We start from the raw sequence: 11,318 nt of genomic DNA, 5'->3' as shown, positions 1-11,318 counted from the left end.
CACAAATAGGAACACCTTCAAACCAGGCTAAACCTCCATCAATGAAGATCATATCGATTTCAAATCTTGAATGTAGGTTTCCATAAAACCCTTTATCAGAATATCATTTATTGTTTGTAAACTAAATGTGACACTGCTAAAACTAAGACGACAAATAAAGCTGAAGGCAGAAAATTGAAAAATTGTGTTGAGCTCAATTGTCCTTTACATGAAGGACCTTTTCTTTCGTTTTCTTTTGGCCGGGAAGAAGAAAGGCCTATTGAAACTGGGAAAAACTGATATTTACTTACACTGAAATGGGAATCAATACAGTCCCAAAAATTTCCACCAGAAAGCACCAACACCTCCCCAGATGATAGCATTGATAACAAACATAACGAACCCCATTTTGAATATATCAGGAAGGTCGATATAACCAGCTGCCAAAGAAGGAAAATCACAACAATTTCAGCCAAGAAATTACAGATTAGAAATATCATGCACGGTATGAAGAATGGGGATAGAATAAAGTTGCTAAACATACACAAGCTAAATAATTGAATAGCCGGAAAGAACAAAAGAGAAAAGAAAAAGACAGGGACAAACCTCCGAAGTATACAGCAGCCTGACCGCTACTATAGTGTGTTATTGCACCAAAAAGATTTGTGTTGTAACCTAAAGCGAGCGCAGCCAGAACACCAGGAACACCAGCTGCCCTATGCATAGCAAGAAATGCAGAGTATAAAGCCCCCACGTGTCCTGTCTGACTTGCGAAAAGGTAGTGGATTAAGAAATAAGCTGCCTGAAGAACAGCTAGTGAAGCTGGCCAGCTCAAAGAGAATGACCGAAGCGAGTTGGCTACACAATCAGACATCCAGGTTACGATACCAAGGTTTGTCAACTGGCCTGCCATGCCCACAAGAATGGCAAACCAAGCCAAGGTATCCCAAGCCGATTTCTCATTCAAGCAGTCATTCCAGTCAAGAACTCCTAATACAAGTAGTATTGATAACCCAATCATCGCAGCTACAGCACTTGCTATGCCGAGACTATCTCTGCAAGAACCCAAAAAGTATTGATGATTCTGAATTCAATTCAATGATAGTTTATATGACAGTGGGACAGTTTATACTGTCCAAAATGTCAACAAACCAATAAATCATTCAAGAAAAAATTCATGTATATTTATAGTATGAGTATGTCAAGCATACCCAAAGATCCACAAAGAGACGGCAAGAAGCATCGTAGAAACCATAATCCATTCATTTTTTGTGACAGGGCCCATAGTTTCGAGTTTCTTTGCAGCCAAGGCAGGTGCTTCCGGTGTGTCTTTAATTTCAGGGGGATAGAGCTTGTATAAAACCAACGGTGTAACAAGAAGACAAACAAGTGCAGGTAAGCTAGCTGCCTTGAACCAAGTAACCCAAGGGCTAGAAACAATGACCCCAAGCTCCTCTGCTAATTTGATACACAGCAGATTTTGAGCTGCAGCAGTTAGGAAAAGAGCACTAGAGTTACCAGCAGACTGTCACAGGTCACAAAGGCAATGCACAAGTCACTTCATTATCTCATGATAGCAATTTGCAAATAAGAAACAAAATACAAAAGAGTAGAATTCAGCTACATCAAAATAGATTATGATCATTACTATGACACATTTGTAATACCCAGATATAGTTGCAACAGCTTTCATAAAACAATACTTATACTTATACTAAAACCAAAACATAGCCAATAAAATTAAAAGAAAATAGGAATTTATACAAATGATTGAAACATACAGCAACTAAGCAATATTTAAGATAGATTTTCAGTTCTTTCACAAAAGCCAAGCTGAAAAAGAACCTAAATTCTATGTTGCACAAATACAAATACAATGCAAGTATCACAGTACAGTGTGATACTAAATATAAGACATTTTATGAAAACTCACAAATTTAAGAATTTTAGGATAGCAGTATTTGATGCAGATGCTCATATGCTAGTGAACATGTAGCATTTGTGCATCATAGCTAAAAACATTCTGAAATCTCTGCCTGAAATGGTTAGAAGTTTTATAGTGATAATTCTCATATAATACTGTCCAGACATTCCGTTAACCAAAATCCATCAATGATTCTAGCCATGATTACAAATCTGTGAATACTATTAACACCAAACCAACCTGAAACTGGTTCTGAACGAGATAAGCACCAAGCCTCTTAGCAGTAGGATTGCCAGGTTCACTGCCAGCGGAGAGTGACAGTGACTTGATGATCGGCAAGAACACACCACCAGCTCTTGCGGTGGTGCTCGGCATTGCCGGAGCAATAAGCACTTCACTGAATGTCAAACCATAAGACAAACCCAAAGTGCTCTTCCCCATCCACTTCACAAAGTAAGTTGCAATTCTATCTCCCAAACCAGTTTTCACAAATCCACGGGCAAAGAAGAATGAAATCACAATCAACCAAATCACTTCGTTGGTGAAGGCACTGAAGGCTGCACCAAAGGTTAAAGTTTTGGTTACCACAGCAGTTGTAAGGCCCAGAAAAGCCCAGGCTCCAACGGGCAACGGGCTCAGGACAAGGCCCGCGATGGTTGAGAGGAAAATTGAGAGCAATTGCCATGCCTCTGGAGTAACTTCCACTGGCTTGGGAACTAAGAAACGAACAATGAGGCCTATGCACACGGAGATTACGAAAGGAATGGGCTTTGCACCCTGCAGTGGCGGTGGTGACGGAGAATTTGAGGAAGATGAAGAAGCATGAAGTGGGCTGTAATGGGGTCTTGAGGAAGTGTTAAATTTTGAAGCTTTGGAGGGAAAGGAGAAAACTTGAGAAATGAGGGGTGATTTGGGAGATGGGTTTGAACGTGATTGTGGATTCAGTGGAAGTGAGAGTTGGGATCTGTTTGTCATGATGGGTCGAGAACGGTGGTGAAGGGAGAAGCGTGAAGATGAGAGAGAGAAAGAGGTTGAGGTGGAGAGCGAGTGCAGCGCAAAGCTCTCCATTGCTAACAGCAACAATGGAAATGAGTGATTCTCAGAAGGAGAGAGTAAGAACCAGCAAACAAGAAGGCGAAAAAAAAGCAGCAGCAGAGAATAAGAATAAGATTGGGTAATTGGAGAGAGCCTTTTGTTTTTGAAGTTTTATGACTTATATAATAAAGTTTTTTTTTTTTTGAAAAATAAAAATTAAAGATCTGGTGTGTGATTTAATTCGGTAATTCCAAAGTGGGGTGTGGCCATTGTTGTAGCAGAGGAATGGGATCTTTTAATCTTTTGATGTGAGGAGGGAAATCATAGGAAGTTTCTTAACATCTTCTGTTTGTTGGGTCTCTCACACAAAATATGCAATACTCTTATATCAACATTTAGGTACCCTCATGACGAGGATTATGTTAAAATCTAAGAGCTAAAAGAAATGGAAAAGAACCCGCAAAAAAAAAAAATGGAGTCATTCAATGAAATCTCATATCAATCTCACACCATTAAAATTATTATTGATGGCTACAAATTAGAGATGTCAATGGGGCGGAATTAATCCCCGTTTTCGCCTTGTTTCTCGTCATGGAGAAATAATTGTTCCTATCCCCATTTTCCTTGTGTCTCGCGTTTTCTGTGGGATCCCATTCTCCATCTTTATAATAAAAAATATAAAAATAAAAAAATAAATTACAAAATATTATTACAAACACACAAATATATCTTATCTAAGATTATAAATCCAAAAATATAATATAGCAAATCATAATCTATAAAATAAAATCTTGAACAATAGGGTTAAAGTTTTTCAATGAGTGAAATTACTAAAAAATTCATATATTAAAAATAAAGTAAGGGTTATTAAGTAAGTTCAACAATTCAAGGAATTATCGGGGATGGGGCGGGAATTTCGCGCTTGTCTCGGGAGAATTTTACTCTCTATTCCCATTCCAGAAAAAAATTTTTTACCATTGGGACTTCATTCGAGACGGTCGGTCTGAAATTTTTTGACACTCTTACTATAAATTACAAAAGTTGTTATTTCCTAACATTTCTCAAAAGATATATCATTTTGGATTTCATAAAATGAAAGAGAAGGTAAAAACTCAATTAATTTTATACGAAATTAATAATTAAAATTATTAAATAATTTAATAAATTTGACTAAATTATTATCAAATAACTTTTAATTATTAACTTCACGTATATTTGAATTTTTATAGAAAGATAATAGGAGGTTCTCTTATAAATAGAGAAAAAGAAAACTATGATGTAGATTCCCTAACTATTATTGGTGGCTTGCATGATGCATTTACAAAGTTACATTACATATCATATAGTAACATTTTTTTGGGCACGTACGCAGGCTCCATTTTTCTCATGGTTTGGGGTTTTGCTTGCTTTAGTTGAAATTTTTCTCATGCCCAAAGTTTGTGACTCATGTTCCATTTGTTAGATGTCATTTTCTGCTATTTGAGACAACAGGATGAAAAGACTTTCATTTTTCCTCTATTATCCTCATGTTATAAATATTAAAAAATCCAAACTAAAAAATTTCTTGACATATGTGACTTTAATTTTCTTATGTTGTTCTTTTTGGTTACCATGTATTTGAAGAAAGAATGAGAAAGTGATGTGAAAAAGAAGAAACTACAATATCGATCTATGTAAAAGTTTATATTTTATAAACAAAAATTACAAATTTTAATGAAAAAATATATTTTGCCTTTATTTAAGGGCAACAGGAGAAGGGGATGACAATACCCAATTTTGAGTTTAAATGAAATATAGGATATTTAATCACTAAATTATGAGTTTAATAGTTCTTCTAACAAAAAACTTTCCATCTTAATAATTTTAATATATTTTAACATAAATTAATTTAAGATACATTAACTTAAATTGTTAATGTACAAAAGTAATGAATATGTGAATTGCATGATAAATAACATATGAAACTCAACTATTTTTTTTTGAATAAAAATTACAGCCTAACCTGAGTCAATTACCTCAACATATTATTATTACATCTTTTCAACGAAAAGAAAGGGTACTTTTATTTATTTTATTTTTTTAATTGATGTATTTCTTCAATAAGTACCTTAACCAATAGTATGCTGGTACAATATACCAATTGTACCTGTTATAACTGCACACGAATCGAATAATATCTGCATATCCGCAGTAATTATTTACATCCAATCTGAATTTTATAGATATTATTCGATCTACATAGTCATCGGATCGAATCCTATCCACACTATGGTAGGATTGGATTACAAATTTGGCAGTGATATCCGCAAATCCGATCCGTATATCCGCATATCTGCACGTCTCATATAAATAGTATAATATAAGAAAGTAAACTCTAATGTGATATGAATTTTATGATATCTTACTTTTAATTTTTTATGCTGTATTTTAACTTAAAATAATTAAACTTATATCTTGAGTTATTATTTTTCTTTTGTTATTCAAAAGGATTTTTATTGATAATATTTTAAGAGTAAATAGGCTTAAACAAATGAAAAAAATAGATTTTCTAAAAAAAAAAGATTTTAAACAATTTTTTTAAATTATGCAGATATACTCAATATCTGATCCGATCCAATAAATATAATACGGATCAAATATATTTAATAAAATTAAATAAAATATACCATGCCAGTTATAAACTTACAATAATAAGCGAAAAATTCTAATTACAACAACCTCAATTTCTATGATGCCATGTGTAAATAAAAAAATTAATTATTTATATAAAATATAAATATATATTAAAACTATATAAAATATATGTAAATATAGAAATATATAATAAGAGTCCATCTAGTGTACAGATGTGTTTTGGTACAGATTTACAGATTTTTGTTTTTTATTGATTTAAAAGTGTATCACTAAAAGTGTTGCTTAAAGAAAAAGTGTTACCCTTAATCGTTAACTTGGCTCTGATACCAATTTTTAAAATTAACTCTTCATATTTTGCTTCGAATAAGTTTATAATTTGTATAGATTTGGTTGGTGGTACTTTATAATTTGTAATTTCATAATCAAAAGTATTGAACTGTTTAATTTTTCAATTTCCTTCTCCATTTTTTCTTTTAACAGCTTTAATTCTTTTAAATCATAATATGGTGTTCCAGGCATTTATAAATTTTTTAAGTTTAGTTCTAACTTGTTTATATTTGTTCTTATTTCTATTCTTTTTATTATAAGGTCATTAATTTCGAATTGAAGATTATTTAATTCTCTTTTATATTCCTTTATTTTACTTTTTAATTTTTTCGCCCTTTTTCTTTTTATTTTATTTTCTGGTCTTTCAATCTTTGTATACTTCATTAGTTATCTTAGAATTTCTGCAAATTCTATTATCGATTCATCATTATTTTCTAGAGATTCTATTAATTTTTCTAACTCTTCAACTTCTCCTTTCAATTTGTCATAGATTATTTTTAGAGTTTCAAATGCTCTTTGATTTATTTCAGAAAATTGTAAATAATTCAACCGATTTTTTCTTTCAAAGAGCTCTTGTTTCTTGTCTTGATATGTTACATATATTTTCTCTTTATTTATTGTCATAACTTAGTGTTTAGGGTTTCATTTAATTTTTCGACCTTTTTTGTTAATTCTTTTATTTCAGAATTTTCTTCTTTAATCTTTAACTTAGATAAACTTAAAGGGATATTAATTTTGAATTATCTTATTTGAAAATTCGATGAAACTAATTTTTCTGATGGTTCTTTTAGTAAAAGAACTGGGTTTTCAATAGCTTTATATTTTGGTATTTCTGTTTTTACAATTTTCTGAAATAATTCATCGACATAAATTCTTTCTCTGTTTTTAAATATTATACTATGATGGCTATTTGATAAAGCATAATTTATTGCATATGTAATTGAAAATGGTTCATCGTCTTGTTCCATTAGATTCTTTATAAGCCAAACTTATAGATCTTTCAAGATTTTCAGTTGATAAAGGTATAACATATCCAAGATGGGCATTGAATTTAACAATTCCAATTATTTGATCTATTGGGTCATCAGTAATTCTTTTGTCACAGATTGCTAAGCTTATTGGTGAATTAATTCCTTTCATATATGTAGATTTGATTAAGACTTGTATAGTACTAATATGAATCCATCCAATTTTAGATTTTTTTGTTGATCCTTAATTTTCTCAATCTGTTTACTCAATTCTTCATCATTTATCAAAGCTATTTCAAGTTCTCCATTAGCAGATTTTATCTTTATAGGGGCTTCAAGTTGAATTTTTCCATAGTATATTATATTTTTTCTATTAAAAACTTCTTTTAAAAGATTTTGTTTATTAAAATTTTCATTTGATTTGAGATTTAATTCTGTTTTTAGAACAGCCTGTTTTTCATTATCTAATAAGGCAGATAATCTATAATAATCAGATTCTTCCGTTAATTCTAAACTTTCTAAATAATTCATAACTATGAGATTAAGATAAAGGCGTACCTTTCTGGAGAAAAACTTCCTTTATTTAGAATATTTTACATAAGATGTTTTTATCTCCAGAGGGGAGATTGTAGATACTGACTCCAGAGGGGAGTTTAGAATTGGTTTTTCCTAAGGGAATTCTTCTTCAAACTATAGAATCGCCTTGGCCGCTTCCTCCTTGCTCTCCTAGCATATGAGTACTCTTAGCCTTCTGCTTTCTATTGTTTGATGCCTTCTACAATTGCCTAAGCAATCTATTTATAATGGTTGGGTCTGATGGACAATTTCCATCCTTACCCTTCTTATGACGTCATTGCTTACGTCATTGTTTATTATCTGACACCAGCTACATTGTTGGTGCTCTATGACCTAAGCGCTTACGTCATTATGCAATAATGTCGAGGGATGCTTCAGATGCGCTGTCCTCTTCTTTTATGTGGGTGGATGCGCTGTCTTCTTCTTTTATCATGTGAGTGGATCCCATTTCATTATTGCTTTCTTCAGATATTTCTGAGACACACAGCTGGCACTTGTGGTCTTCTCTGTCTTTTATCAAATAGCAGAGATTCCTCTTTATCCCTTCGGGGAGCTTTTCTAAGAGTTCAGATAAGTTGTAGAATGCTGATTCAAATTCCACTAAGAGTCTCATCTCTCTTTCTTCAATTTCATTCCTTTTACTGGACACAAGCAAATTATTTCTGCTTTTATAATTGATTCTTGTGTGAGATTCCCTTGTTATCTTTTTAGTTCTTTCGAAGACCCTTGCTAGTGTGCTGGCTGGTCTTCCTTCATGACTGTAGATTGTTAGATCTTGAACTTGATCAATTGGTTGAAAATTTCCTGGGAAGACGGACATGAGTATTACTTGGTGTGTTGGAACCAAGCATTCTTCTTCTTCATTAAAAATAGGTTGACTGTTTGTAAATTTTAGGGATATATCCCTTGAATTTACGTTGTCAATCATATTTTTAAATCTCTTTACTGCATCAACAAATCCTGCAGGAAACTCACTAATAATTTTCAAATCATTAAAAATTAAAATTGTATCAATTAATCCATACTGAAAAAACTGATAGGTGTCAGATGGGGAAGCATCTGGAAATATAACCAGCTTTGTTAGCTGTTCTTTGGCAATAGGATAATATCCCAAGATTGTCCTCTTTTCTTCTGTCCAATTCAGGACTATGTTAAGGGTTTCTCTGAGATTTGATTTACAGACCCTTTTCTTTTCCTTGATTTCAGCCCTTGTAGGAATGTTTCTTATTATCCCTGTTCTCTGGGTTTGAATTGGGGCTTTATCTGCTCTTTTTAGGGTTTGCTCTGGATGAAGAGCATCATATTCCCTGAAAGATTCCTTTGCTTCTTCCAGTGTTAAAAACCATCCTTTATGAATTATCCTTGATTGATGTGTAAATAGTGCTGCTTTTTCCCAGGCATCATATACTCATTTCATGGGGCCATTATAAATTACATAATATTTTTTATCTTGGGTGGATTTTTTGATAATTTCAGCAATTGTTTTATTTTCTGGAATTTTTTCCTCACCTGATTTGTCCACCACGCTTAGCTGGCTGAACTCTGATGATTTTGGTTGTTGTGTTGATTTCATTGCTTCGATGGCCTTCTTGAGGAATTGGATCTGTGTCCTTATTTGCTGACAATGCTTGCATTTTTCGAGTTCTTGTTCGTATTTTTTAATTTCGTGATCTAATGCGTTGTAGACGAACTCCATTCTCTTGTTAATGTATCTGCAATAACATTTTTGTCACCCTTAATATATTCAATTTTTATTGGATATTGTAACAAAAATAATTGCCATCTTACCAATCGTCCATGATTATAATCAACTTTTAAGTTATATCGTATGAAACATGTTAAGTAACTTGAATCTGTCCTTAATGTAAATTCTTTGGGTAGTAAATCAATTTTCCATTTCTTAAGAGATTTAATTGCTGCTAGAGTTTCTCTTTCATGAGTAGTATATCTCTGTTCTGTTGGAGTAAAAGTCCCTGAAATATACCTGCAAAGTAATTCCTTTGGGGGATATTTAGAATCTAGTGATTCTTTTTCTTGTTCCAAACCTTTTATAGCTTTCTTAGCTTTTAGACATCCTGACCAGGTTATGTCTGAAGCATCTGTTTCTACTATTAAGTAGTCATTTTCTTCTGGAATATAAAGTTCTGGAAGTTTTTCACATAATTCTTTAATTTTTTGAATTTGTATACTATCTTTTTCATCCCATTTTCATTCTTTTTTAGAACTTATTTTTGGAAATAAGCTTTTAGTGTATTCTGTTATATTCTTTAAAAATCCCTGATCCGAAATATAATTTATACACCCTAAAAATCTTTGTAATTGTTTTCTATCTTCTATTCTGTTAGGAAATAAATTTACATTTTCTAGAACATCTGGTTGAAGTTTTAGCTTTCCTTGAATTGATAAAATTAACTCAAAAAACTCTATTTCTTTTCTTGCTATTTTTGCTTTCTTTTTGCTAAGAACTAATCCTTTTTCTTTACATCTTTCTAAAACTATTAATAATTTTTGAAGATGATCTTCTTTATCCTATTTTGTAAAAATTAGTATATCATCAATGTATACTAAAACAAATTCATTTAACTCTTTTAGATTTTCTTCCATAAATCTTTGATAAATACATGGGGCTTGCTTTAATCCGAATGGTAATACATTCCATTCATAAAGCAACACACTTGTTGATTCTTTTGTTGGGCAAGTAAAAGCAGTTAATTTCTTTGTTTCTTCGTCTAAACGAAGTTGCCAATATCCTGATTTTGCATTAAGAGATGAAAACCAAGTTGCTCCTTTGATTTTTTCTAAAATAGAATCTTTTCTTGGAAGTTTATGAGCATCACCAATAGTTGTTTCATTCATTTTCTTATAGTTTATTACCATTCTTCGTTTTCCCCTTTAAATTTCATTATTGTTTTCAACGTAAAAAGCTGGAGCCGCATGAGGACTTTTACTTAATCTTATAATTCTTTTTTCCAAAAGATCTTTACATTCTAATGAGAACTCTTCTCTATCTCTTGCGGAATAGGGAATTTTATTTGGAACATTTGTTTCTTTTGTGGGATCTTTTAATTTAATATTTATTTGGAACATTTATCTCTTTTGTAGGATCTTTTAATTTAATACTTACTAATTCGTTTTTTGTATTTTTAATATCTAAAGGATTTTCAGCACAAACTTCATTCAAAAGTTCTTCTATCTTTATTTCAAGATTATTTTTTGGAATTTTTATCTGAAAGTATAAATTTAAATAACATGTCTCTAATATAGAAAATATTTTAAAGTTTAGAATCTTATCTATAGTAGTAGTTGGTATTTTTATACGTTTTGATTTTTGATTTATTGAAGAATCGTGTGGAGCTTTTAAAACTATATATGTTAATTCTTGAATGAATGGATGATATAGCTTTAAAAAGTTATTTCCTATGATAAACTCAATTCCAGAATCTAACATATATATAGATGGGACAATGAACCTATAATAAAAATTTCAACCATCTCCGCTTTTTGGTCAATTTTATGTATTGATTTGTCAGCTATTCTAACTCTTAATGGTTTCTTTAATTTTTTCCAATCAAGTTTTATATTTGAACTAGCAAAGCATTGTGTTGCTCCAGAATCTATGAAAGCATTTATAAACTTTTCTGTTATTTTTATAGTAATAAATGTGGCATTATTACTCAGTCTCTGAGTCTGTTTCCGAGACATATTCAAAAATATAGTCTAAGTTATCATCAGATTCTTCTAATGGTTCCATGAAACAAGACTTAGCAATTTCTATTTGTTTAGTAAGATCCTTTTTATCCTTCTTTTTCGGGCATTCATTTGCGTAGTGTCCTTCTTCTTGGCAATACCAACACTTACAATTTTCTTTTTTATTC

The 11,318-nt window shown here is 31.6% G+C and overlaps 1 protein-coding gene across 1 annotated transcript; it reads right to left on the bottom strand.

Moving 5' to 3' along the window:
* Positions 1-6: 6 nt before the first annotated feature.
* LOC107468679 (dicarboxylate transporter 2.1, chloroplastic) lies at positions 7-3,199 on the bottom strand. Its single transcript, XM_016088013.3, has 4 exons — positions 2,144-3,199; positions 1,191-1,504; positions 586-1,034; positions 7-419 (listed from the first exon to the last, which is right to left on the bottom strand). Exons 1-4 carry the CDS (start codon positions 2,969-2,971, stop codon positions 304-306), a joined length of 1,707 nt encoding a protein of 568 aa, XP_015943499.1. The 5' UTR covers positions 2,972-3,199; the 3' UTR covers positions 7-303.
* Positions 3,200-11,318: the final 8,119 nt, after the last annotated feature.

Source organism: Arachis duranensis, chromosome 10 (assembly GCF_000817695.3).
Source record: "Arachis duranensis cultivar V14167 chromosome 10, aradu.V14167.gnm2.J7QH, whole genome shotgun sequence".
NCBI classification, from domain to species: domain Eukaryota; kingdom Viridiplantae; phylum Streptophyta; class Magnoliopsida; order Fabales; family Fabaceae; genus Arachis; species Arachis duranensis.
This window is presented reverse-complemented; position numbering and strand designations above follow the sequence as displayed.